At 38.4% G+C, this 27,929-nt stretch overlaps 4 protein-coding genes across 11 annotated transcripts; all 4 read left to right on the forward strand.

Annotated features, from left to right (window-relative positions):
* Positions 1-158: 158 nt before the first annotated feature.
* Positions 159-22,684, forward strand: LOC311256888 (phospholipase A and acyltransferase 3-like). 8 transcript variants are annotated; one of them, XM_084352292.1, is made up of 8 exons: positions 173-204; positions 1,145-1,225; positions 1,654-1,759; positions 1,979-2,277; positions 3,386-3,511; positions 5,403-5,479; positions 5,863-5,983; positions 6,203-6,340. In XM_084352292.1, exons 2-7 carry the CDS (start codon positions 1,205-1,207, stop codon positions 5,897-5,899), a joined length of 666 nt encoding a protein of 221 aa, XP_084208418.1. In that variant the 5' UTR covers positions 173-204; positions 1,145-1,204; the 3' UTR covers positions 5,900-5,983; positions 6,203-6,340. The 8 variants fall into 8 exon arrangements, with proteins under 8 accessions (XP_084208424.1, XP_084208418.1, XP_084208419.1 ...); XM_084352293.1 differs by lacking the exon at positions 6,203-6,340 and adding an exon at positions 3,815-3,869 and having other exon boundaries at positions 5,863-5,876; XM_084352298.1 differs by lacking the exon at positions 1,654-1,759 and having other exon boundaries at positions 159-204.
* Positions 8,171-12,338, forward strand: LOC311256892 (phospholipase A and acyltransferase 4-like). The gene is made up of 5 exons (XM_084352303.1): positions 8,171-8,273; positions 10,583-10,659; positions 11,076-11,190; positions 11,409-11,677; positions 11,910-12,338. The coding sequence occupies exons 2-5, from the start codon at positions 10,645-10,647 to the stop codon at positions 11,952-11,954; spliced, it is 444 nt and encodes a 147-aa protein (XP_084208429.1). The 5' UTR covers positions 8,171-8,273; positions 10,583-10,644; the 3' UTR covers positions 11,955-12,338.
* Positions 14,109-17,857, forward strand: LOC311256890 (phospholipase A and acyltransferase 4-like). The gene is made up of 6 exons (XM_084352301.1): positions 14,109-14,163; positions 14,401-14,509; positions 16,107-16,183; positions 16,600-16,714; positions 16,933-17,201; positions 17,360-17,857. The coding sequence occupies exons 3-6, from the start codon at positions 16,169-16,171 to the stop codon at positions 17,435-17,437; spliced, it is 477 nt and encodes a 158-aa protein (XP_084208427.1). The 5' UTR covers positions 14,109-14,163; positions 14,401-14,509; positions 16,107-16,168; the 3' UTR covers positions 17,438-17,857.
* A 919-nt stretch (positions 22,685-23,603) lies between the features above and the next one.
* On the forward strand, positions 23,604-27,185 carry LOC311256889 (phospholipase A and acyltransferase 4-like). The gene is made up of 5 exons (XM_084352300.1): positions 23,604-23,741; positions 25,340-25,414; positions 25,795-25,900; positions 26,119-26,387; positions 26,543-27,185. Exons 2-5 carry the CDS (start codon positions 25,400-25,402, stop codon positions 26,672-26,674), a joined length of 522 nt encoding a protein of 173 aa, XP_084208426.1. The 5' UTR covers positions 23,604-23,741; positions 25,340-25,399; the 3' UTR covers positions 26,675-27,185.
* The last annotated feature ends 744 nt before the right edge of the window (positions 27,186-27,929 follow it).

Genomic DNA, 27,929 nt, shown 5'->3' on the forward strand with positions numbered 1-27,929 from the left:
ATGTGTTTATTCATCTATTTATTCAAGCTACATTTGTGTTATTAGTCTGTGTTAGATGTAGGAGTGGACATTGTGGCCTTTTGGTGATGCTTTTATTCTGAAGGTTTCCTGCTCCATAAGGATAAACAATCAGCTGACTGCTACACAACTGAAGTTTGTTGACGGGCTTGTCGGAGGTGAGTCAGATGTCGGACATTGTTTAAGGTAAGAAAACAAAACATCAACACAAACTGTAGTGTAACAGAGGGCTGTTGTGATTTTTAGTTAGAAGAACCTGCTGCATTTGTATTATTTTGTTTATTTGTTTATTCTTAAAACGGGGTCTATCAGGGTCGACTTCAATCTTGAAATGTCAAGTTTGTTCGGGACTTTTCGACAAGACGTGTTACCCTAAATCTAAACAGAAACTAAGATGAGCTGACCTGACAAAATAAGTAGTAACAAATGTCGTAAACTAAAGATAAATAAAACATAAATAAACATTCAACGAAACAAGGAACATTTATTTTAACAAGTTCAGCTCTGTAATCTCAGATTTCAAAGAGCTGAATGACATCTCAAAATTAAAAATACTCCTGGGAGAAGGAGACGGGGCATATAACCCTAACCCAATATGTATTAAGTGAATGACCGACACACACAGGCAATACTGTATATAATTAATGTAAATCAATCTTGGTGTTGTGTTGGTGTTCATGTTGTTATTTGTTGTGTTCTGTCCGAGTGTTTGGACAGATGCTTTGGCAACGTTGTTGTTAAAACTTTCATGTATATATATGCTCTAACTTAGTGGTTCTCAAAACAACGAAACAACAAGTGATGAATGAGGTTTTAATTTACTATATCCTTTGTTGTACACATTTACTTCCTCATACAGAGGCACAATCTGTAACCTAAAGAAGTCCTTTAAAAACCCTCCAGGGAGCTAAAAATATATGTACAGAGTGATTAGATAACACGATGCTATAGAGGCTAAAGAGGACACAAAATGTTTGAAAACCACTGCCCTAACTAATAAAAGTTTTAAATAAAGGCTACTACAACTCTTTTCTAACACAATTCCCACATCAATGATGCATCAACATTACATTTACTTTTCTCTTTATCTCATGTTGTGTGCTAATGAAATGATTTGTTCCTGCAGGTGGAGAGTAATCTGGAAGGTGAAACCAGTTGAAGGTTTACAGACGAATCAAACGCTGAAATGGGCCACTGGTGGTCAAAGGTTAGGAAATTATCACTGAGTCAGAATAATAAATTGTCTTCTTTGTCTGTTTCTTCTTCTTAGTTTTTGTCCAATTATTCATCGTCTACTTCTTCTTTGTCTTCATCTGCTTCAACATCTTCTTCTTTGTTGCCTTCTTCATCTTAATCTTCATCTTCTTCCTCATTTGCTTCTTCGTCTTATTCTCGTCTTCTTTGTCTGTCTGTTGTCCATCTTAGTCGTCTTGTTCTTCGGGGTCTTCTTCTCTGTTGTCTTTTTCATTCTTCCTTAGTTCATCTTTGTCTTTATCTGTGGTTCATTGGCAGTCTACAAAACAACTTTACAGTTGGATACTTTACCGAGAGAGTGCTCAAATGTACTACAGTTGTTTCCAAACAGTCTGTTGCAAAGTCAAACATTTTTCCTGTATGTTCTAATCCAAATCTGAGACACCAGAGCCTGGGGACTTGATTGAGATCTTCCGAGGTCCCTATCAGCACTGGGCTGTGTATGTTGGTGATGGCTGGGTTGTTCACTTGACATCGCCACCAGGCGGTGAGTCCCCTGTCTGGACTGCTGCTCTCTAATCCTGACCTGTCCGAGTCTGAAATAATATCAGCCTGCTGTCACTGTAACATTTACAGACCAGATTATCAAATTAGATTATTTGTTTGAACTGATTCATGATTAATAAACCATGACAAAAATACATGTTGCAATATTTAGTTCATAATCCTGCACAAATTCTGTCTGTTTCTCTCTTTTTATTCACAGCTGAAGTCCTAGGTATAGTTTCCGACAGCATGTCTGTCCAAGGTGCAGTTTCCAACAGCTTGATGTCTGTCTCAACTGAGGAGGCCATGGTGAGGAAACAGAAGCTGCAGAAGGTGGTGGGAGACAGCAAATGGACAATCAACAACAGCCTGGACAAGAAGTACGAGCCCCGCTCACCTCGCATCATTGTGAAGGAGGCGCTCATGCAGGTGGGCAATGTGATGGAGTACTCCGTCATCAGCAAAAACTGTGAGCACTTTGTAAACAAGCTGCGCTACGGAAAAGCTGAGTCCCGGCAGGTCAGTGGACCCATTTATTTTTATTTTTGTGGCTGGGGTGAAAAACAGAGAAGTGTGACTCTTTGGTTTTTAAAACTCTATATTTCCCAGAGTTGTGGATGATTTTAAAGGACTTTAGATTGTCATGAAAACTCAGCTCATCATCTAACTTAAAGATGTTTGTTGCCCTCCACAGGTGCTTGAGGTAGTTGGTGCTGTAGTGAAGACTTTAGTGGATGCACTACAGGACTCTTCGGAAGTCGATAGACAGACTGGGATTTTCCTCTGGCTCTCCGCCTTTATAGTTTTTTTTTCTTTAACCCTCCTGTTATGTTGCGGGTCAAATTGACCCATTTTAAAGTTAAAAAATTAAAAAAAATAGTTAAAAGTATTTTTTCGGTATGAAACTTCTTCTGCTTGGCTTAATAAGTGTAATCAACATATAATATGAAAATGGTTCATTTCACATATTTGCAACACCCCCCTGCATGTTCATATTACATAGATACTGTTCGGGTCAATTTGACCCGGCAGTCAAAGTGGAGGCTAAAAGGGGTCAGAAGTGTCAAATACTATTGGTTTCTGTGCAACTGTGAGACATATTTCACCCCAATCTCACATTCACACATATTTTCTCCAGAGTAAGTTGTCCGATTTGAAAATTAAGAGACAAGCTGACAGCTAATAGGACAGTGTGGGACAAGTGGGTAGAGCATTTTCCACAACTCTATAACCCAGGCCCTAATGAAGGGGCTAGTGGAATTCAGAGGTCGCTGCCCATTTGGGCAATATATACCTTCCAAACCAGCTAAATATGGCATAAAAAAATTCAAAATTTAAAATAAAATGTTTAAAAAATCAATATCATGTAAAAGTATTGTATTTATATGTAGGTCTTTCCAATGTACATTAAAAAAAGTTTTAACATGCATTTTTTATGAAAAACAAGTGAATTATCCTCATTGAGCCATGATCTGTGAGAAGTAAAGAACACCATTGCACTAAATATTGATTGAAATGTTAGTAATGGAGTTAATAATGAGATATAAAAGTCCCACATATAGTTTCCAACAGCATGTCTGACCCAGGTGCAGTTTCCAACAACTTGATGTCTGTCCCAACTGAGAAGGCCATGGTGAGGAAAGAGAAGCTGCAGGAGGTGGTGGGAAATGACAAATGGAGAATCAACAACACCCTGGACCAGAAGAACGAGCCCCACTCAGCTCGCATCATTATGAAGGAGGCGTTCAGGCAGGTGGGCAATGTAATGGCTTTATTGTAAGAGCACCTTCATGAACTCAGGGTCATGATGATTGAACCAATTCAACGCAATTCAACACTTGAATACATATTCGAGATTAATTTCAACATAAAAATGTTGAAATAGCCTAAATTGATTTATAGAAACATCACTGGAGTGAGTAGACAGTTTTTCATAAATTTACTGGAGGATCTACCAACCTGAATTTAGTCCGTGTAAAATATAGGCGTGCACATTGTGACGTTTGGATTACACTTTCATTGTGAAGGTAAACTTGAATAACTTGATTCCTCACAGATGAAGTTATGTGGCTCTTTGTAGCTTTCTCTGACATTCGACTTCATCGTTAAAGGTAAGAGGACAGACTGACAAAACATCTGCATAAACTGTGATTTTTTTTTGTTAGAAGACCTGTCAGTATTTCTGTGTTTGCTAAAATGTTAAAACTGGTTTATTTTGGACTGTACAGAGCTAGCTAATGCTTTATGCCTTTATAAACTATGTTGCTAGTTTATTAAATTCACTTCACCTTTTAATACTAATGTAAATCCATTTGAGAGAGGTGTTTATTGAACTTAACTATCATTTTAGATGTCTACTTTTGGTGCTGTTGAATGCCACAACATAGGCCTACAGTATACACAGTGTTTGAATAAGAAGCATTTACAAGCACATTTTGTACATTTATTTTATATGCAACTTCTCACAAAACAAGTTCATAAAATCATTGTGGATCTGAGTCACTGTGTGGAGCAGTTTTGTCAAAATGGAGGTTGTGGGGTAAAATTTGCCAGTGATGTTGTGGCAAACACACACACACACACACACAGTGTCACTGTTGATGTTTGATGACTGTTTAAGACACACACACACACAAAGATACTGTGACGATTGGAAATTATTTTGCAGGATCCAAACCACACTGGGAAGGGTTTAAGAGGTTTATTTAACACAGAGGGTCAGAATGTAGTGCAGGTCTTGAGTTAGCTGGCAGAGGTGGAGTTACAGGGGAGGCTCAGAGGGCAGAGGGGTTACTTGAGGTGAAGCACTGGAGAAGGCTGAGGAGTGTGGGGGGTCCTGCTGCTCTCCCCACAGAGTTTAGGGTGAGACACGGGTGAACTGGCTCAGAGAGTTTCAGGGCTAGTGGAGGCAGGAAGTCGAGGCGTGTCGGCTGGAGGCTGGTGGCTTGAGAGGCTGGAGCTTGTGGAAGATGCCAACACTGAAGAGGCCAAGAAGAAAACAGGGTTAGGCTGAAGAGCAAAAATACAAGTTGAGGCTCGAAGGTTAAATCCACCACCTAGTAGAGTTGAAAACAATCTGGCACCAAGTGAAGAGCAGACCAGAGTATTAAAACTGGAGCTGAGGATTAGATGAGCAGCAGGTGTGAGAGAACCGGCAGCTCCAGTTATCAGGGAAGCCGCACCCAGCCTCTGCAGAGCACCTCTGAAAACGCAACAGACGGCACAAAAACAGCCACACCAAAAGTCCAGTACAGTTTAATCTTTACTGAACATGTTGAGTTAGCATGTTTAACGAGCACACACAAACATATGGGTTGACTTCAAAGTATGAGTTTCTGCCTTGGTTATATCGGTGACATTAATGAAGGTCAGTGATCTCAAAATTGTTTAATTTTGTGTCATTTTTATATCAGTATTTAACGGTGGCTGTTTACCCCTTGAGGACTCAATTTACCCTGACCCCATGCCCATTTTACCCCCACCTTGGGGCAAGTTGTGCCATAGGCCGACTTCTTTTTTTAAACTACCATTTAGTTATACAACCCTGTGTTGTAGAATGGTAAATATAGGAATCACACAGCATCCAGGTCAATGGCACATCAACATCATATATATATATCATCATAAATGATTTGTTCCTGCAGGTGCTGAGAGTCATCTGGAAAGTGAAACCAGTTAAAGGTTTAGAGACGAAACAAACGCTGACATGGGCCAGTCACAGGTTAGGAAATTATCTCTGTCTTCTTCCAATACTTTGTCTTCTCTGTCTTTGTCTTCTTCATCTTCTTCTCCTTCATCATCTTCTTTTCAGTCTTCTTACTCTTTTTCTTTGTCTTTATCTGTGGTTCATTGGCAATCTCCAAACCAACTTTACATTTGCATACTGCCATCTACTGCATGTGTAGATGCTGCACTTGTTCAGTCAATGGAGGCCATTCAGCTCAATGTTATCTGCTTTATTTATCAGCTATATGATTCAACTTTAAAGTCTTATATTATCTGTGCTTATCTGTGTAACACAGATTATGTCAGAGTTTTCAAATGTTCTTCAGTTGTTTCCAAACAGTCTGTTGCAAAGTCAAACTTTTTTCCTGTATGTTCCAGTCCAAGTCTGATCAGAAACCAAAGCCTGGGGACTTGATTGAGATCTACCGAGGTCTCTATGAGCACTGGGCTGTGTATGTTGGTGATGGCTGGGTTGTTCACTTGACAGCACCACCAGGCGGTGAGTCCCCTGTCTGGACTGCTCCTCTCTAATCCTGACCTGTCCGAGTCTGAAATAATATCAGCCTGCTGTCACTGTAACATTTACAGACCACATTATCAGATTAGATTATTTGTTTGAACTGATTCATGATTAATAAACCACACGAAAAAAACATGTTGCAATATTTAGTTCATAATCCTGCACAAATTCTTTCTGTTTCTCTCTTTTTATTCATAGATGAAGTCCCAGGTATCATTTCCGACAGCTTGATGTCTGTCCCAACTGAGAAGTCCATGGTGATGAAACAGAAGCTGCAGGAGGTGGTGGGAAACGACAAATGGAGAATCAACAACACCCTGGACAAGAAGTACAAGCCCCGCTCAGCTCACATCATTGCGGAGGAGGTGCTCAGGCAGGTGGGCGAGATGATGCCGTACTCCTTCATCAGCAAGAACTGTGAGCACTTTGTAAACAAGATGCGCTACGGGAAAGCTGAGTCCCAGCAGGTCAGTGGACCCATTATTATTATTATTTTTTTTACAAACATGACTCTTTTTGTGGCTGTGCTGAAAAACAGAGAAGTTAGCAATGTTAGACAGGATGTGGCCAGTTGTTTTTGAAACTGTTGAAAGATTTCCCAGAGTTGTGAATGATTTTAAAGGACTTTAGATTGTCATGAAAACTCTGCTCATCATCTAACTTAAAGATGTTTGTTGCCCTCCACAGGTGCGTGAGGCAGGAGAAGCGGCAGAAGTTGCAACAGTTGTACTGGGCGCTGTCGCTGTGGCTGTATTAGCAATTGGAATAATATTCATCATAAATAGAAAGACAGACTGACATTTTCCTCCACCTCTCCTCCTATCTGAAACTTTCCACTTTTTAATTAAGATGCCAAGATGAATTTTTAAAAATATTTTTAGATATGATTTTTTTAGTTTTTTCCTTAATTGATGGATAAGAGATTCAAAAGAGTGAAAGCACCTTGAATCAAATCTGAATGTCTCTGAAGTCCAAAATGTTTATTGTTCACAATACATGATAAGACAAGAATGTCTTAGACAATCAAAATGAGCTCATTATATATCACAGACAGCCTTGTAATGTCCCATACACTACACTTCCTCTTTATTGAGAGCACCTCCATGACCTCAGGGTCATGATGACTGAACCAATTCAACACCTCTGTGTTTGTCTTATGACACGTCCCCGCTGATTGTTTGACAATTTAGCTGGAGTTTATAAAGTTCTGTCTTCCTCTGACATTAAATTGCTTGTTATTGTTTTGAATAAAGAATAATTTGGATGATTCTGGATGGTAGTCTTTCTTTCTGCAACATTTCACAGGATGAAGTCGTATGCAGGGAATCTGACAAATAGTTATCATTTCACAGCTCCCTAATTAATCAGCCACTGATAAGACAATAGATATTGAAAATCTGGGGGGATATAGGGCCATCCTTCAAGATTTCTTCTATTACAGCAATTATTTTAATTATGCAACTTTTATAGCATGTATCCAAAGTGTTATTGTATATAGAATATAATGTTATTAGTTTAAAAACAATTTAAAAGTCTTGCATTAACTTTGTATAACCCACTTTATGTCAGAGAGTCTACCTGGGTCAGATGTGCCGCAGTTATTGCCAAATGCAATCTGTTGCAAAGTCAAACCTCATTTTTCTGTATGTCCTAATCAAAGTCTGATGAGAAACTGGAGCCCGGGGACTTGATTGATATCTTCAGGGGCCTCTATCAGCACTGGGCTGTGTACATTGGTGATGGCTTAGTTGTTCACTTGGTATCAACCTGTGAGTCCCTCGACACAACTTGGATTGCTTGTTTGGATAAATCGATTTATAATTAATAAACCACAAATATGTCGCAGAGGGCCATGGTGAAGAAAGAGAAACTAAGTGACGTTGTGGGAACCGACAAGTGGAAAGTCAACAAAGACCTGGATGAGAAGTATGAACCCCAACTGATACCATTTTTGAAGGAGGCACTTGAGTTGGTGGGCACGTAGGTTTTTTAAGTTATTATTGAGGACAGAAGCAACAGAAGCTCCTCTCTGTATAATGTAATACGTTCTACCTAAAATGTATTTATTCATCTATTTATTCAAGCTACATTTGTGTTATTAGTCTGTGTTAGATGTAGCAGTGGACATTGTGGCCTTTTAGTGATGCTTTTATTCTGAAGGTTTCCTGCTCCAGCTGAATAAGTAAAGCAACAATCAGCTCACTGCCACACAACTGAAGTTTGGTGGTGGGCTGCCTGGAGGTGTCTCAGATATCGGACATTGTTTAAGGTAAGAAAACAAGCTGTCAAAACATCAACACAAAGTGTAGTGTAACAGAGGGCTGCTATGATTTTTAGTTAGAAGAACCTGCAGCATCTGTATTATTTTGTTTATTTGTTAAAATCTTAAAACGGGGTCAATCGGGGTCGACTTCAATCTTGAAATGTCAAGTTTATTCTGCACTTTTCGACTTTATTCGCTTCCTCTCATTATTTTTTTCTCACCCCTGGTCAGGGCCGTAGCCACCATTGAGGACACCGAGGTCATGTCCTCGGTATTTTAAACACGGTCGCGACGTGACTGCAGGTCTATTTTTAGAACGGCAATTAAATGAATTGGAGCAAAGATGCAGCGTGGTGGTGAGAGGCTGCATCAATCCAAGTTATCATTTGTTGCAGCAAGAAAGGCAGAGGATGATCAGGCAAAGAGGAGGAAAAGTGAGAATTGCAATAAGCCTACAGATGCAACAGATAGCCAATAGAGATGCTAAGCCTGAGCAGGATCTCCACTCTCTCTCTCTCTCTCTGTGTCGCTCTGTCTCTCTCTCGCTCTCTTTCTCTCTCTGTCTCTCTTTCTCTCTGTCTCAAATTCAAATTCAAATTCGCTTTATTGGCATGAATGTTACGAGAACTATGTTGCCAAAGCATCAAGAATCAAAGAAACAAAACAAATACAACTCACAGAATCAAATATATACAAATGAAATTAAAAAATAAATAATAAAATAAATAAAAAAAGTATATATACATTTATACTGTACACCCTATGTGTGTGTGTGTGCTGATGAAGTCCTGTCTCTCTCTTATACACAGATAGGGTGTCATTAGACAGTTACAAGTTGTTACATTTAATGAATAATATATATACATGGTACTGTCTGTTTTATTTTGTTTTTTTTCCGGGGGGGATGTTGACCTCGGTATTTCAAAAATCCTGGCTACGGCCCTGCCCCTGGTCCTCACACCTCCAGCTGGTTTAGAGAGATGCAGAGTAAACTTTATGATGCTGTGGATTCAGGGTGTTTCCGTTATTTTGTTCAAGATGTGTTATCTAAATCAAACCGAAACTAAGATGAGCTGACCTGATAAAATCAGCAGTAACAGTTGTCGTAAACTAAAGATAAATAAAAAAAACAACACCTTGTCAGAAAAATGTCCAACTAAACATTGAAAACAACATTTTAAAGGTGTAGTTTTTGTACCTTCGAGTGTTTCTTTCCTTTTGTCCCAAGGTTACTTACCGGAAATGAAAACGGAAACTAAATCAAAGTAGAGGAAAAATGTGTGTAAACAGGAACCAAATAAAATACCCTTTAAGAAAAACTAAAACTAAACTGAAACAACAGATGATGAAGCTAAAACTTTTTCAGTTTTAATTTCATGTTGACACAAAGAAATCAAAGTTGTCTTTGACACTGACACTTTATATGTAGCCCTTACAAAGACACACTCAAACTACTGTAAACTAAATGTATAAAAACTAAACCAAAAACTAGCAAACAAACTCTGGTAACTTGAAGAAAATAAGAAAAGTAAAACCTGTTAAAAGAGTTTAGATAAAACACTGAACATTATAATACTCATGAAGGCAGGATTTAATGCAGGACTGTTGCATTAAACTACATTAGTTTGAACTAAGTGTACCTAATAAAGTGGCTACTGAGTGTATTGATGGGACTGAACTCACTAGAAGAGCTGTTATGATGTCACACAACATCTGGTTATAATGGATGATAGAAAATATGTCTGATTATTGTTATTACATTTATTTTTATTCACCCATTCATATAAAATTGTTATATTTTTTGTGTAGTAGTACAAAGGAACTACAACTAAAAGTTGTAAAATGATAAATAAATGAACCTTGTAAATTGTTTCCTGAGTAAACCAGTCAGCGTTTGTCCTTTTGTGTTTTTTTAATGTGAGATTTATGAGATATGCTCTAACTCAGTGGTTCCTGAGGGAATTTGTAATATACAACAAAACAACAAGCGACGAATGAGTTTTTGATTTACTATATCCTTTGTTGTACACATTTACTTCCTCATTCAGAGGCAACATCTGTAATCTAAAAATGTCCTTTAAAAACCGTCCAGGGAGCTAAAAATATATGTACAGAGTGATTAGATAACACGATGCTATAGAGGCTATAGAGGACACAAAAAGTTTGAAAACCACTGCCCTAACTAATAAAAGCTTTAAATAAAGGCTACTACGACTCTTTTCAAACACAATTCCCACATCAACGATGCATCAACATTACATTTGCTTTTCTCTTTATCTCATGTTGTGTGCTAATGAAATGATTTGTTCCTGCAGGTGCTGAGAGTCATCTGGAAGGTGAAACCAGTTAAAGGTTTACAGACGAAACAAACGCTGAAATGGGCCAGTCACAGGTTAGGAAATTATCACTGAGTCAGAACACTAAACCGTCTTCTTCCACTTATTTATCTTCTCTGGCTGTGTCTTCTTCATCTTCTTCTCCTTCATCTTCTTTTCAGTATTTTTACTCTTTTTCTTCATCTTCTCCTTCGTCTTTATCTGTGGTTCATTGGCAATCTCCAAACCAACTTTACATTTGTATACTGCCATCTACTGCATGTGTAGATGCTGCACTTGTTCAGTCAATGGAGGCAATTTAGCTCAATGATATGTGATTTATTTATCAGCTATATGATTTAACTTTAAAGTCTTATATTATCTGTGCTTATCTGTGTAACACAGATTATGTCAGAGTTCTCAAATGTACTTCAGTTGTTTCCAAACAGTCTGTTGCAAAGTCAAACATTTTTCCTGTATGTTTTAATCCAAGTCTGATCAGACACCAGAGCCTGGGGACTTGATTGAGATCTTCCGAGGTCTCTATGAGCACTGGGCTGTGTATGTTGGTGATGGCTGGGTTGTTCACGTGACATCGCCACCAGGCGGTGAGTCTCTTGTCTGAACTGCTGCTCTCTAATCCTGACCTGTCCTAGTCTGAAATAATATCAGCCTGCTGTCACTGTAACATTTACAGACCAAATCATCAAATTAGATTATTTGTTTGAACTGATTCATGATTAATAAACCATGAAAACAAACATGTTGCAATATTTAGTTCATAATCCTGCACAAATTCTGTCTGTTTCTCTCTTTTTGTTCATAGCTAAAGAACCAGGTGCAGTTTCCAACAAATTGAGGTCTGTCCCAACTGAGAAGGCCATGGTGATGAAAGAGAAGCTGCAGAAGGTGGTGGGAAAAGACAACTGGAGAATCAACAACATCCTGGACGAGAAGTGCAAGCCCCGCTCAGCTCGCACCATTGTGGAGGAGGCGCTCAGGCAGGTGGGCAAGAGGATGGAGTACTCCGTCATCCGCAAGAACTGTGAGCACTTTGTAAACAAGCTGCGCTACGGAAAAGCTGAGTCCTGGCAGGTCAGTGGGCCTATTTTTTTTTACAAAAAAGACACTTTTTGTGACTGTGGTGAAAAACAGAGAAGGGTTAGCAATGTTAGACAGGATGTAGCCAGTTGTTTTTCAAAGTGTGATTCTTTGGTTCTTAAAACTCTATTTCCTTCCTCTAGTTGTGAATGATTTTAAAGGACTTTAGATTGTCAAGAAAACTCTGCTCATTATCTGACTTAAAGATGTGTGTTGCCCTCCACAGGTGAACCAGGCAGTTGGTGCTATAATGTTAATTCTTTATATTTAAAGATTTTTTATTTTTTTTAAATTGATGGATATGAGATTCAAAAGGGTGAAAAGCTCCTTGAATCAAATCTGAATGTCTGAAGTCCAAAATGTTTATTGTTGCCTATACATGATAAGACAAGAATGTCTAAGACAATCAAAATGAGCTAATTATATATCACAGACAGCCTTGTAATGTCCCATACACTTCACTTCCTCTTTATTGAGAGCACCTCCATGAACTCAGGGTCATGATGACTGAACCAATTCATCACTTCTGTGCTTGTCTTATGACACGTCCCCGCTGATTGTTTGACAATTTAGCTGGAGTTTATAAAGTTCTGTCTTCCTCTGACATTAAATTGTTTGTCATTGTTTTGAATAAAGAATAATTTGGGTGATTCTGGATGGTAGTCTTTCTTTCTGCAACATTTCACAGGATGAAGTCGTATGCAGGGAATCTGACAAATAGTTATCATTTCACAGCTCCCTAATTAATCAGCTACTGATAAGACAATAGATATTGAAAATCTGGGGGGATATAGGGCCATCCTTCAAGATTTCTTCTATTACAGCAATTATTTTAATTATGCAACTTTTATAGCATGTATCCAATGTGTTATTGTATATAGAATATAATGTTATTAGTTTAAAAACAATTTAAAAGTCTTGCATTAACTTTGTATAACCCACTTTATGTCAGAGAGTCTGCCTAGGCAAGGCAAGGCAAGTTTATTTGTATAGCACAATTCAGACACAAGGCAACTCAAAGTGCTTAACAGGCGCATAAAAGCATTTAAAATACATTAAAACAAAACATTAAAACAAGTTAAGAAATAGACATTAAAACAAAACATTAAAACAAGTTAAGAAATAGGCAAGTAGGCTAAAATAGAATAGATTTCCTACGCACAATAATAGAAAACAAAAGTCACAGAGAAAATAAAAGTTACAGTGCAGTTCAAAGCCTTAAAATTGCTTCGGTGAAAGGCAGTGGCAAACAGAAAGGTCTTACACTATACGAAAGCTGCAGTAAACAGTAATGTCTTCAGCCCTGATTTAAATGAGCTGACAGTTTGTGCACACCTCAGGTGTTCAGGGAGTTTGTTCCACAGATGAGGACCATGGAAGCTAAATGCAGCTTCACCCTGCTTGGTTCTGACCCTGGGGACACTGAGTAGACCTGCCCCTGATGACCTGAGGGCTCTGGATGGTTCATATCCCACCAGCAGCTCTGACATGTATTTAGGTCCAAGGCCATTTAGTGATTTGTAGACCAGTAACAGGATTTTAAACTCTATCCTTTGGCTCACAGGGAGCCGGTGCAGGGATTTAAGGACAGGTGTGATATGGTCCATTTTCTTGCTGTTGGTCAGGACTCTGGCAGCAGCATTCTGGATGAGCTGCAGCTGCCTGATTGATTTTTTACTGAGACCTGTAGAGACACCATTACAATAATCTAACCTACTAAGAATAAATGCATGAACTAGTTTTTCCATGTCTTGTTTAGACAGAAGTCCTTTAATTCGTGCAATGTTTTTGAGATGATAATAGGCTGATTTAGTGATAGTCTTTATGTGGCTGTTAAAATTCAGGTCTGAGTCCATAACTACACCCAGATTTCTGGCTTGGTCAGTGGTTTTTAGTGTAATTGAGTGAAGTTGGCCATTGACCTCAAGCCTTGCGTTTTTGGGACCAAAAACAATGACTTCTGTCTTTTCAGCATTGAGTGGTAAGAGATGTTATGATACTCCATGATCTGGGCCAGTGGGAGCATATAGATATTAAACAAAAGTGGCCCTAGCACAGATGTACTGCAGTTATTGCCAAATGCAATCTGTTGCAAAGTCAAACCTCATTTTTCTGTATGTCCTAATCAAAGTCTGATGAGAAACTGGAGCCCGGGGACTTGATTGAGATCTTCAGGGGCCTCTATGAGCACTGGGCTGTGTACTTTGGTGATGGCTTAGTCGTTCTCTTGGTATCAACCTGTGAGTCCCTCGACACAACTTGGATTGGTTGTTTGGATAAACAGTTTATAATTATTAAACCACAAATATGTCGCCATAATTAGTGTATAATCCCGTGCAAATTATATTATATGAAGTCGCTGGTGCTGGGGCCAACAGTGTGAGGTTGGTCGCAGCTCAGAGGGCCGTGGTGAAGAGAGAGCAGCTAAGTGATGTGGTGGGAACCGACAAGTGGAAAGTCAACAAAGACCTGGATGAGAAGTATGAACCCCACCCAACTGATACCATTTTGAAGGAGGCACTTGAGTTGGTGGGCACGGAGGTTTTTTAAGTTATTATTGAGGGCAGAAGCAACAGAAGCTCCTCTCTGTATAATGTAATACGCTCTACCTAAAATGTATTTATTCATCTATTTATTCAAGCTACATTTGTGTTATTAGTCTGTGTTAGATGTAGCAGTGGACATTGTGGCCTTTTGGTGATGCTTTTATTCTGAAGGTCTCCTGCTCCAGCTGAATAAGTAAAGCAACAATCAGCTCACTGCCACACAACTGAAGTCTGGTGGTGGGCTGCCTGGAGGTGTCTCAGATATCGGACATTGTTTAAGGTAAGAAAACAAGCTGTCAAAATATCAACACGAAGTGTAGTAACAGAGGGCTGCTATGATTTTTAGTTAGAAGAACCTGCAGCATCTGTATTATTTTGTTTATTTGTTAAAATCTTAAAACGGGGTCTATCGGGGTCGACTTCAATCTTGAAATGTCAAGTTTATTCTGGACTTTTCGACTTTATTCGCTTCCTCTCATTATGTTTTTCTCACCCCTGGTCCTCACACCTCCAGCTGGTTTAGAGAGATGCAGAGTAAACTTTATGATGCTGTGGATTCAGGGTGTCTCCGTTATTTTGTTCAAGACGTGTTATCTAAATCAAACCGAAACTAAGATGAGCTGACCTGATAAAATCAGCAGTAACAGTTGTCGTAAACTAAAGATAAATAAAAACGACACCTTGTCAGAAAAATGTCCAACTAAACATTGAAAACAACATTTTAAAGGTGTAGTTTTTGTACCTTCGAGTGTTTCTTTCCTTTTGTCCCAAGGTTACTTACCGGAAATGAAAACGGAAACTAAATCAAAGTAGAGGAAAAATGTGTGTAAACAGGAACCAAATAAAATACCCTTTAAGAAAAACTCAAACTGAACTGAAACAACAGATGATGAAGCTAAAACTTTTTCAGTTTTAATTTCATGTTGACACAAAGAAATCACAGTTGTCTTCGACACTGACACTTTATATGTGGCCTTTACAAAGACACACTCAAACTACTGTAAACTAAATGTATAAAAACTAAACTAAAAACTAACAAACTCTGGTAACTTGAAGAAACTAAGAAAAGTAGCACCTGTTAAAAGAGTTTAGATAAAACACTGAACATTATAATACTCATGAAGGCAGGATTTAATGCAGGACTGTTGCATTAAACTACATTTGTTTGAAGTAAGTGTACCTAATAAAGTGGCTACTGAGTGTATTGATGGGACTGAACTCACTAGAAGAGCTGTTATGATGTCACACAACATCTGGTTATAATGGATGATAGAAAATATGTCTGATTATTGTTATTACACTTATTTTTATTCACCCATTCATATAAAATTGTTATATTTTTTGTGTAGTAGTACAAAGGAACTACAACTAAAAGTTGTAAAATGATAAATAAATGAACCTTGTAAATTGTTTCCTGAGTAAACCAGTCAGCGTTTGTCCTTTTGTGTTTTTTTAATGTGAGATATATGAGATATGCTCTAACTCAGTGGTTCCTGAGGGAATTTATTACAACCACAGATTATTATTGTAATATACAACAAAACAACAAGTGATGAATGAGCTTTTAATTTACTATATCCTTTGCTGTACACATTTACTTCCTCATTCAGAGGCAACATCTGTAATCTAAAAAAGTCCTTAAAAAACCGTCCAGGGAGCTAAAAATATATGTACAGAGTGATTAGATAACACGATGCTATAGAGGCTGAAGAGGACACAAACAGTTTGAAAACCACTGCCCTAACTAATAAAAGCTTTAAATAAAGGCTACTACGACTCTTTTCTAACACAATTCCCACATCAATGATGCATCAACATTACATTTGCTTTTCTCTTTATCTCATGTTGTGTGCTAATGAAATGATTTGTTCCTGCAGGTGCTGAGAGTCATCTGGAAAGTGAAACCAGTTAAAGGTTTACAGACGAAACAAACACTGACATGGGCCAGTCACAGGTTAGGAAATTATCACTGAGTCAGAAAACTAAACCGTCTTCTTCCACTTATTTATCTTCTCTGGCTGTGTCTTCTTCATCTTCTTCTCCTTCATCTTCTTTTCAGTATTTTTACTCTTTTTCTTCATCTTCTCCTTCATCTTTATCTGTGGTTCATTGTCAATCTCCAAACCAACTTTACATTTGCATACTGCCATCTACTGCATGTGTAAATGCTGCACTTGTTCAGTCAATGGAGGCAATTTAGCTCAATGATATGTGATTTATTTATCAGCTATATGATTCAACTTTAAAGTCTTATATTATCTGTGCTTATCTGTGTAACACAGATAATGTCAGAGTTCTCAAATGTTCTTCAGTTGTTTCCAAACAGTCTGTTGCAAAGTCAAACATTTTTCCTGTATGTTTTAATCCAAGTCTGATCAGACACCAGAGCCTGGGGACTTGATTGAGATCTTCCGAGGTCTCTATAAGCACTGGGCTGTGTATGTTGGTGATGGCTGGGTTGTTCACGTGACATCACCACCAGGCGGTGAGTCTCTTGTCTGGACTGCTGCTCTCTAATACTGACCTGTCCTAGTCTGGAATAATATCAGCCTGCTGTCACTGTAACATTTACAGACCAGATCATCAAATTAGATTATTTGTTTGAACTGATTCATGATTAATAAACCATGAAAACAAACATGTTGCAGTATTTAGTTCATAATCCTGCACAAATTCTGTCTGTTTCTCTCTTTTTGTTCATAGCTAAAGAACCAGGTAAAGTTTCCAACAAATTGATGTCTGTCCCAACTGAGAAGGCCATGGTGATGAAAGAGAAGCTGCAGGAGGTGGTGGGAAAAGACAACTGGAGAATCAACAACATCCTGGACAAGAGCTTCGAGCCCCGCTCAGCTCGCACCATTGTGGAGGAGGCGCTCAGCCTGGTGGGCAAGAGGATGAAGTACTCCGTCATCAGCAAGAACTGTGAGCACTTTGTAAACAAGCTGCGCTACGGAAAAGCTGTGTCCTGGCAGGTCAGTGGGCCCATTTTTTACAAACACGACTCTTTGTCTCATTCTTTGGTTTTTAAAACTCTATATTTCCCAGAGTTGATGATGATTTTAAAGGACTTTAGATTGTCAAGAAAACTCTGCTCATCATCTAACTTAAAGATGTCTGTTGCTCTCCGCAGGTGGTTCAGGCAGCACTTATTCCTGTAGTGGGCCCTGTCATGGTTGTAGTAGATTACTTCGGTCAAAAGAAAGACTGACAGACATTTTCCTCCACCTCTCCTCCCATCTGAAAATTTCCACGTTTTAATTGAGATGCCAAGAAGATGTTTTGTTTTTAAAAAAAGGATGGATAAGAGACCTAAAAGGGTGAAAAGCTCCTTGAATCAAATCTGAATGTCTCTGAAGTCCAAAATGTTTATTGTCGCCAATACATGATAAGACAAGAATGTCTTAGACAATCAAAATAAGCTAATTATAAATCACAGACAGCCTTGTAATGTCCATACACTACACTTTCTCTTTATTGTAAGAGCACCTCCATGAAGCTAACAATTTAGCTGCAGTTTATAAAGTTCTGTCTTCCTCTGACATTAAATTGTTTGTCATTGTTTTGAATAAAGAATAATTTGTATGATTCTGGATGGTAGTCTTTCTTTCTGCAACATTTCACACGGCGGCCATTTTCCTCTGACGTCATGCTCAGTGTGGGAAGCCCAAATAATGATATCAAAAGGATGGCCTTCCCACCCTGAGCATGACGTCAGAGGAAAATGGCTACTGTGTGACTATGGTCAGGCTGGTTTCAGTATTCACTGTCTTAACTGTTCACTTATTCCTGTCAAAGCATTTCAGTCAGAAGCTACAAACTGTAATATGATAGTATTTCTGTGTTTTAGAGACAAGCCACCTTACTTTATCCCTGAGAACTTTGTTGAACTTGTTTTAGTGAATTTTCTAAATCTTTTGGTTTTCTCCAGTCAAGAAATAGTCTTTACAGATAACAGGACACATGTTTTTATAATCTGAACCTTTTTCAAAACAGCATCAACAGCAGCAGTCTCTCTTTCCAGGATCAGTGCCCAATACAATGGAGGTGAATGAATGAATGAATGAATTTCCAGTTATATTTTTAGCTGAAGAAGTCCACAGAAGTCCAAATGGAGGTCTGTTAGCTGTTACCTTTGTTGTGTTGTGGATTAAAGGACTGATCCAGGAAACGTTATGAGATAAGTCGTTTTACCACATTTTCATCAATTTTTCATTCACCCCATTAACTTTTGGTGCAGATCCGGATAAAGTGACGGATCCAGGAAGTTTTTCTGACTTCCAACATTTTCATTAATTTCTCAGAACATAATTCGTGGATCTTGATGAAAACAATCAGGTGTATTTAGGTGGCTGGTTTCTATGAGTGAGTACAAATAGATGCAGAACAAAAAAAATAAAAAAAATATTTAAATTTTATTTTTTAGGAAGGTGTAGTTTCAACTTTAATATTGATTAGATAACAGAATATTGAATATTTCATTAAACAGTAGCTTAAATTGGCTATGATTGGGAAGAGAGAGAGAGAGAGAGAGAGAGAGAGAGTGGAGATCCTGCTCAGGCTTCTTCTGTTCTGCAATGATATAAAGAATTCGTTGAATACGCATTTAACCCATATCAAATCAGTTGACTCAAAACTGTTGATAAATAAAGAATGCATATAGGTAACAATAAGTACAGTAATACCATAGCTTACAAGAAGTCTTACCTCTCATCAAAAAACAAGTGACAATTCTTCTGTGGCCAGATTCATCCCATCTCTGGAGGACTCTCATGGGATCCAGGGGGATTTTTCTATGCACGTTCATAAGGGCAAGGCCAGAAAGTCTCTCATCCCCCATACTGGATCTTAATCAGGTTTTGAGGCGGCGTGGATTGATGCAGCCTCTCACCACTACGTTGCATCCTTGCTCCGATTCATTTAATTGCCGTTCTAAAAATAGACCTGCAGTCACGTCGCGACCGTGTTTACTTTCGGTTTTAATGAAACGAAACTTACTTCCCCCAATTTATTTATTTAGGCTACTTATTTATTGAGATATTTATTGAAGCTACATTTCGTCTGTGTAAAATGTAGGCGTGCACATTGTGACGTTTGGATTACACTTTCATTATGAAGGTAAACTTGAATAACTTGATCCCTCGCAGATGAAGTTATGTGGCTCTTTGGAGGTTTCTCTGACATTCGACTTCATTGTTAAAGGTAAGAGGACACACTGACAAAACATTTGCATAAAATGTGATTTTTTTTATTAGAAGATCAGTCAGTATTTGTGTGTTTGCTAAAATGTTAAAACTTGTTTATTTTGTACTGTACAGACAGTTAGCTAATGCTTTATGCCTTTATAAACTATGTTGCCACTTTATTAAATTGACTTCACCTATTAACACTAATGTGAAACTATTTGAGAGAGGTGTTTATTGAACTTAACTATCATTTTAAATGTTTACTTTTGGTGCTGTTGAATTGTGCTGTCATCCAGATTATTTCATGAAATTAAAATTGAAACTAAAACCAAAATGAGCAGTGGAAAAAAAATCTAAACTAAATTAAAACAAAACCTTTTATGAAAAACTCAAACTAAACTATGAAAACGCTCACACAGCCTAACCCTAACCCATTTTAGAGGTGTTCAGGTTAGTTTGTGGTGCTTTCAAACCAGGTAGGCCATGTAATGGGCTTCCTGAGGGTGTTTCTATTATTTGGCCCCAGGGTTATTATCGTAAATTAAAAGTGAAACTAAATCGAAGCCCTTGAAAAAAACTTGTCTAACCTGAATGATAGCCTCAAGAAAACTCAAACTAAAGTGAAACAAAACTAATTAAAATGAAATAAAGTTAAAGTCATTTCAGTTTTATTTTAGCAGTGAAGTATCAGGTTCATAGGCCTACAGTATACACACAGTGTTTGAATTAGAAGCATTCAGAAGCACATTTTGTACATTTATTTTATATGCAGCTTCTCACAGAACAAGTTCATAAAATCATTGTGGATCTGAGTCACTGTGTGGAGCAGTTTTGTCAAAATGGAGGTTGAACTGGCTCAGAGAGTTTCAGGGCTAGTGGAGGCAGGAGGTCGAGGTGCGTAGGCTGGAGGCTGGTGGCTTGAGAGGCTGGAGCTCGTATCACTCCAGTTATCAGGGAAGCCGCACCCAGCCTCTGCAGAGCGCCTCTGTAAACACAACAGCACAGAAACCACATCCACAGTCCCAATCATGACACATACTTTACATTCCATCTGGAGCTAACACACAATGATTACAGTTTAATCTTTACTGAACATGTTGAGTTATTTTTAACGAGCACACACAAACATATGGGTTGACTTCAAAGTATGAGTTTCTGCCTTGGTTATATCGGTGACATTAATGAAGGTCAGTGATCTCCAAATTGTTTCATTTTGTGTCATTTTTATATCAGTATTTAACGGTGGCTGTTTGCCCCCTGAGGACTCAATTTACCCTGACCCCGTGCCCATTTTACCCCCACCTTGGGGCAAGTTGTGCCATAGGACGACTTCTTTTTTTTTTTTATTGGTAAAGATAACAACTCTCCAAAACAATTTTGAGAAAACAGGAGTAACTACCATTTAGTTAAACAACCCTGTGTTGTAGAATATTAAATAAATGAATTACACAACATCCAGGTCAATGGCACATCAACATCAAGGATTTGTTCCTGCAGGTGCTGAGAGTCATCAGGGAAGTGAAACCAGACAAAACAAACGCTGACATGGACGAAGGACAGGTTAGGAAATTATCTTTGAGTTAGAATACTAAATTGTCTTCTTCCACTTTTTCATCTTCTCTGTCTGTGTCTTCATCTTCTTCGTCTTTATCTGTGGTTCATTGTCAATCTCCAAACCAACTTTACATTTGCATTCTGCCATCTACTGCATGTGTAGATGCTGCACTTGCTCAGTCAATGGAGGCAATTCAGCTCAATGTTATCTGCTTTATTTATCAGCTACATGATTTAACTTTAACGTCTTATATTATCTGTGTAGTTCTCAAATGTTCTTCAGTTGTTTCCAAACAGTCTGTTGCGAAGTCAAACATTTTTCCTGTATATTCTAATCCAAGTCTGATCAGACACCAGAGCCTGGGGACTTGATTGAGATCAACCGAGGTCCCTATCAGCACTGGGCTGTGTATGTTGGTGATGGCTGGGTTGTTCATGTGACATCGCCACCAGGCGGTGAGTGCCCTGTCTGGACTGCTGCTCTCTAATACTGACCTGTCCTAGTCTGGAATAATATCAGCCTGCTGTCACTGTAACATTTACAGACCAGATTATCAAATTAGATTGTTTGTTTGAACTGATTCATGATTAATAAACCATTAAAAACATGTTGCAATACTTAGTTCATGATCCTGCACAAATTCTGTCTGTTTCTCTCTTTTTATTCATAGCTGAAGTCCCACGTATAGTTTCCAACAGCTCGATGTCTGTCCCAACTGAGGAGGCCATGGTGAGGAAACAGAAGCTGCAGGAGGTGGTGGGAAACGACAAATGGAGAATCAACAACACCCTGGACAAGAAGTACAAGCCCCGCTCAGCTCACATCATTGTGAAGGAGGCGCTCAGGCAGGTGGGCGAGATGATGGCGTACTCCGTCATCAGCAAGAACTGTGAGCACTTTGTAAGCGAGCTGCGCTATGGAAAAGCTGAGTCCCGGCAGGTCAGTGGACCCATTTCTTTTTATTTTTATAAGCAAGACTCTTTTTGTGGCTGTGGTGAAAAACAGAGAAGGGTTAGCAATGTTAGACAGGATGTAGCCAGTTGTTTTTGAAAGTGTTGAAAGATTTCCCAGCGTTGTGAATGATTTTAAAGGACTTTAGATTGTCAAGAAAACTCAGCTCATCATCTAACTTAAAGACTTTTGTTGCCCTCCACAGGTGCGTGAGGCAGAAGCAACAGGTATTGCTGTACTGGGTGCTGTCGTTGTGGGTGCAATAGCAACTGTAGCAGGACTCTCCAGAAATTGATAGACAGACTGACAACCATTTTCCTCCACCTCTCCCCCCATCTGAAACTTTCCACTTTTTAATTAAAATGCCAAGATGATTTTTTAAAATGATTTTTAGTCTTTTTTTTTAATTGATGGATAAGAGATTCAAAAGGGTGAAAAGCTCCTTGAATCAAATCTGAATGTCTGAAGTCCAAAGTGTTTATTGTTGCCAATACATGATAAAACAAGAATGTCTTAGACAATCAAAATATGCTAATTATATATCACAGACAGCCTTGTAATGTTCACTCTCTTTAATGTAAGAGCACCTCCATGAACTCAGGGTCATGATGACTGAACCAATTCATCACTTCTGTGCTTGTCTTATGACACGTCCCCGCTGATTGTTTGACAATTTAGCTGGAGTTTATAAAGTTCTGTCTTCCTCATTAATAAACATTAAATTGTTTGTCATTGTTTTGAATAAAGAATAATTTGGGTGATTCTGGATGGTAGTCTTTCTTTCTGCAACATTTCACACGGCGGCCATTTTCTTCTGACATCATGCTCAGTGTGGGAAGCCCAAATAATGTTATCAAAAGGATGAAGTCGTATGCAGGGAATCTGACAAATAGTTATCATTTCACAGCTCCCTAATTAATCAGCTACTGATAAGACAATAGATATTGAAAATCTGGGGGGATATAGGGCCATACTTCAAGATTTCTTCTATTACAGCAATTATTTTAATTATGCAACTTTTATAGCATGTATCCAAAGTGTTATTGTATATAGAATAAAATGTAATTAGTTTGAAAACAGTTTAAAAGTCTTGCATTAACTTTGTATAACCCAGTTTATGTCAGAGAGTCTGCCTAGCTCAGATGTACCGCAGTTATTGCCAAATGCAATCTGTTGCAAAGTCAAACCTCATTTTTCTGTATGTCCTAATCAAAGTCAGATGAGAAACTGGAGCCCGGGGACTTGATTGAGATCTTCAGGGGCCTCTATGAGCACTGGGCTGTGCACATTGGTGATGGCTTAGTCGTTCACTTGGTATCAACCTGTGAGTCCCTCGACACAACTTGGATTGCTTGTTTGGATAAACCAATTTATAATTAATAAACCACAAATATGTCGCAGAGGGCCGTGGTGAAGAGAGAGAAGCTAAGTGATGTGGTGGGAACCGACAAGTGGAAAGTCAACAAAGACCTCGATGAGAAGTATGAACCCCAACTGATACCATTTTGAAGGAGGCACTTGAGTTGGTGGGCACGGAGGTTTTTTAAGTTATTATTGAGGACAGAAGCAACAGAAGCTCCTCTCTGTATAATGTAATACGTTCTACCTAAAATGTATTTATTCATCTATTTATTCAAGCTACATTTGTGTTATTAGTCTGTGTTGGATGTAGCAGTGGACATTGTGGCCTTTTGGTGATGCTTTTATTCTGAAGGTTTCCTGCTCCAGCTGAATAAGTAAAGCAACAATCAGCTCACTGCCACACAACTGAAGTCTGGTGGTGGGCTGCCTGGAGGTGTCTCAGATATCGGACATTGTTTAAGGTAAGAAAACAAGCTGTCAAAACATCAACACAAAGTGTAGTGTAACAGAGTGCTGCTATGATTTTTAGTTAGAAGAACCTGCGGATTTTCATTATTTTGTTTATTTGTTAAAATCTTAAAACGGGGTCTATCGGGGTCGACTTCAATCTTGAAATGTCAAGTTTATTCTGGACTTTTCGACTTTATTCGCTTCCTCTCATTATGTTTTTCTCACCCCTGGTCCTCACACCTCCAGCTGGTTTAGAGAGATGCAGAGTAAACTTTTCGGTGCTGTGGATTCAGGGTGGCTCCGTTATTTTGTCCAAGACTTGTTATCTAAATCAAACCGAAACTAAGATGAGCTGACCTGATAAAATGAGCAGCAACAATTGTCGTAAACTAAAGATAAATAAAAACGACACCTTGTCAGAAAAATGTCAAACTAAACATTGAAAACAACATTTTAAAGGTGTAGTTTTTGTACCTTCGAGTCTTTCTTTCCTTTTGTCCCAAGGTTACTTACCGGAAATGAAAACGGAAACTAAATTCAAAGTAGAGGAAAAATGTGTGTAAACAGGAACCAAATAAAATACCCTTTAAGAAAAACTCAAACTGAACTGAAACAACAGATGATGAAGCTAAAACTTTTTCAGTTTTAATTTCATGTTGACACAAAGAAATCAAAGTTGTCTTTGACACTGACACTTTATATGTAGCCCTTACAAAGACACACTCAAACTACTGTAAACTAAATGTATAAAAACTAAACTAAAAACTAACAAACTCTGGTAACTTGAAGAAACTAAGAAAAGTAACACCTGTTAAAAGAGTTTAGATAAAACACTGAACATTGTAATGCTCATGAAGGCAGGATTTAATGCAGGACTGTTGCATTAAACTACATTAGTTTGAACTAAGTGTACCTAATAAAGTGGCTACTGAGTGTATTGATGGGACTGAACTCACTAGAAGAGCTGTTATGATGTCACACAACATCTGGTTATAATGGATGATAGAAAATATGTCTGATTATTGTTATTACACTTATTTTTATTCACCCATTCATATAAAATTGTTATATTTTTTGTGTAGTAGTACAAAGGAACTACAACTAAAAGTTGTAAAATGATAAATAAATGAACCTTGTAAATTGTTTCCTGAGTAAACCAGTCAGCGTTTGTCCTTTTGTGTTTTTTTAATGTGAGATATATGAGATATGCTCTAACTCAGTGGTTCCTGAGGGAATTTATTACAACCACAGATTATTATTGTAATATACAACAAAACAACAAGTGATGAATGAGCTTTTAATTTACTATATCCTTTGCTGTACACATTTACTTCCTCATTCAGAGGCAACATCTGTAATCTAAAAAAGTCCTTAAAAAACCGTCCAGGGAGCTAAAAATATATGTACAGAGTGATTAGATAACACGATGCTATAGAGGCTGAAGAGGACACAAAAGTTTGAAAACCACTGCCCTAACTAATAAAAGCTTTAAATAAAGGCTACTACGACTCTTTTCTAACACAATTCCCACATCAATGATGCATCAACATTACATTTGCTTTTCTCTTTATCTCATGTTGTGTGCTAATGAAATGACTTGTTCCTGCAGGTGGAGAGTCATCTGGAAGGTGAAACCAGTTAAAGGTTTACAGACGAAACAAACGCTGACATGGGCCAGTCACAGGTTAGGAAATTATCACTGAATCAGAACACTAAATCATCTTCCTCCATTTCTTTGTCTTCTTTGTCTGTGTCTTCTTCATCTTCTTCTCCTTCATCATCTTCTTTTCAGTGTCGTCTTCTTCTTTGTCTTTATCTGTGGTTCATTGTCAATCTCCAAACCAACTTTACATTTGCATCCTGCCATCTACTGCATGTGTAGATGCTGCACTTGTTCAGTCAATGGAGGCAATTCAGCTCAATGTTATCTGCTTTATTTATCAGCTATATGATTCAACTTTAAAGTCTTATATTATCTGTGTAGTTCTCAAATGTTCTTCAGTTGTTTCCAAACAGTCTGTTGCAAAGTCAAACATTTTTCCTGTATGTTCTAATTCTGATCAGAAACCAAAGCCTGGGGACTTGATTGAGATCGACCGAGGTCCCTATCAGCACTGGGCTGTGTATGTTGGTGATGGCTGGGTTGTTCACGTGACATCACCACCAGGCGGTGAGTCCCCTGTCTGGACTGCTGCTCTCTAATACTGACCTGTCCTAGTCTGGAATAATATCAGCCTGCTGTCACTGTCACATTTACAGACCAGATTATCAAATTAGATTGTTTGTTTGAACTGATTCATGATTAATAAACCATGAAAAAATACATCATGCAATATTTAGTTCATAATCCTGCACAAATTCTGTCTGTTTCTCTCTTTTTGTTCATAGCTAAAGAACCAGGTGCAGTTTCCACCAGCTTGATGTCTGTCCCAACTGAGAAGGCCATGGTGATGAAAGAGAAGCTGAAGAAGGTGGTGGGAAACAACACATGGCGAATCAGCAACAGCCTGGACAAGAAGAACAAGCCCCGCTCAGCTCGCACCATTGTGGAGGAGGCGCTCAGCCTGGTGGGCAAGAAGATGAAGTACGACGTCATCAGCAAGAACTGTGAGCACTTTGCAACCAAGCTGCGGTATGGAATAGCTGAGTCCTTTCAGGTCAGTGAAGTCATTTTTTACAAACAAGACTCTTTTTGTGATTCTTTAGTTTTTAAAACTCTATATTTCCCAGAGTTTTGAATGATTTGAAAGGACTTAGAGTCATTAAAACTCAGCTCATCATCTAACTTAAAGATGTCGGTTGCTCTCCACAGGTGAAAGAAAACGCAGGAAAATATGTTGCCTTGAGTGTTGCCGCGGGTGCTGTCGTGGGTGTTGTCGCGGGTCCAGCAGTGGGCGCTATTGTGGTTGCAGCAGCTGTTTTCAGTCTCTTCAAAAAAAAATAAAAGACAAAGACAGACTGACAGACATTTTCCTCCACCTCTCCTCCCATCTGAAAAGTTCGACTTTTTAATTAAGATGCCATGGTGATTTAAAAAAAATATTTTTAGATAATTTTTTTTTTTAGAGATTTTTAGTTTTTTTAGTTTTAATTGATAGATAACAAATTCAAAAGAGTGAAAGCTCCTTGAATCAAATCTGAATGTCTCTGAAGTCCAAAATGTTTATTGTTGCCAATACATGATAAGACAAGAATGTCTTAAACAATTAAAATGAGCTAATTATATATCACAGACAGCCTTGTAATGTCCCATACACTTCACTACACTTCCTCTTTATTGAGAGCACCTTCATGACTTCAGGGTCATGATGACTGAACCAATTCATCACTTCTGTGTTTGTCTAATGACACGTCCCCGATGATTGTTTGACAATTTAGCTGCAGTTAATAAAGTTCTGTCTTCCTCTGACATTAAATTGTTTGTCACTGTTTTGAATAAAGAATAATTTGGATGATTCTGGATGGTAGTCTTTCTTTCTGCAACATTTCACACGGCGGCCATTTTCCTCTGACGTCATGCTCAGTGTGGGAAGCCCAAATAATGTGATCAAAAGGATGAAGTCGTATGCAGAGAACCTGACAAATAGTTATCATTTCACAGCTCCCTAATCAATCAGCTACTGATAAGACAATCGATATTGCAAATCTGGGGGGATATAGGGCCATACTTCAAGATAGAACGACATATTTGATGACCATTAGCTGCAAGTGGACTACAGCTAATGTTAGCATATGTTAGCTAATGTTAAATAAATGAGTCCAAGGTGTGCATTTATTTCTGGGAGTTAATGTATGGCTTTCCTATTGTAGGCTGTGATGTAACACTGTCAAACATTGATGTTAGCAAGGAAGAAGTTAAATGCTAATGTTAACTGTTGTGTAACGGTAATGTAGCGGCTTCTCGCTTCCTAGAGCCGCTGAGAGGCTGAAAGTGGGAGGATTAACCTTTCCATTACGCGCTGTCAAATGATTAATGTCCACTCCTGGTTGTTCGGTTTGAAAGCTTTTATTGACTTCTTCAAGAACGAAACACTGGGAAAGACTTAAACGTGCGGTAAACGTGCAGGTCACCCCCTCTCTCCAACACCGAAATCCAGGTGACAGGTGAAATTAAATAGGTTAATCAAGGGACCCCCTCCCACATCACGTCACCACACCAAAATAAGTGAGAATAAACAAAAAACTAATCAGCAGCAGCT

Source organism: Pagrus pagrus (assembly GCF_965226575.1).
Source record: "Pagrus pagrus genome assembly, chromosome: 5".
NCBI lineage: Eukaryota > Metazoa > Chordata > Actinopteri > Spariformes > Sparidae > Pagrus > Pagrus pagrus.

Excerpts from the sequence above, each read along its gene's own strand:
- LOC311256888 (XM_084352292.1), top strand. The coding sequence starts at position 1,205 with ATGGGCCACTGGTGGTCAAAG. Across the intron at positions 2,278-3,385 it reads GAAAAGCTGAGTCCCGGCAG|GCCATGGTGAGGAAAGAGAA; the intron begins GTCAGTGGACCC and ends CCAACTGAGAAG. Across the intron at positions 5,480-5,862 it reads CTGACATGGGCCAGTCACAG|TCCAAGTCTGATCAGAAACC; the intron begins GTTAGGAAATTA and ends TGTATGTTCCAG.
- LOC311256892 (XM_084352303.1), top strand. Across the intron at positions 11,191-11,408 it reads CGTGACATCGCCACCAGGCG|CTAAAGAACCAGGTGCAGTT; the intron begins GTGAGTCTCTTG and ends TTTTGTTCATAG. Across the intron at positions 11,678-11,909 it reads GAAAAGCTGAGTCCTGGCAG|GTGAACCAGGCAGTTGGTGC; the intron begins GTCAGTGGGCCT and ends TGCCCTCCACAG.
- LOC311256890 (XM_084352301.1), top strand. Across the intron at positions 16,715-16,932 it reads CGTGACATCACCACCAGGCG|CTAAAGAACCAGGTAAAGTT; the intron begins GTGAGTCTCTTG and ends TTTTGTTCATAG. Across the intron at positions 17,202-17,359 it reads GAAAAGCTGTGTCCTGGCAG|GTGGTTCAGGCAGCACTTAT; the intron begins GTCAGTGGGCCC and ends TGCTCTCCGCAG.
- LOC311256889 (XM_084352300.1), top strand. Across the intron at positions 25,901-26,118 it reads CGTGACATCACCACCAGGCG|CTAAAGAACCAGGTGCAGTT; the intron begins GTGAGTCCCCTG and ends TTTTGTTCATAG. Across the intron at positions 26,388-26,542 it reads GAATAGCTGAGTCCTTTCAG|GTGAAAGAAAACGCAGGAAA; the intron begins GTCAGTGAAGTC and ends TGCTCTCCACAG.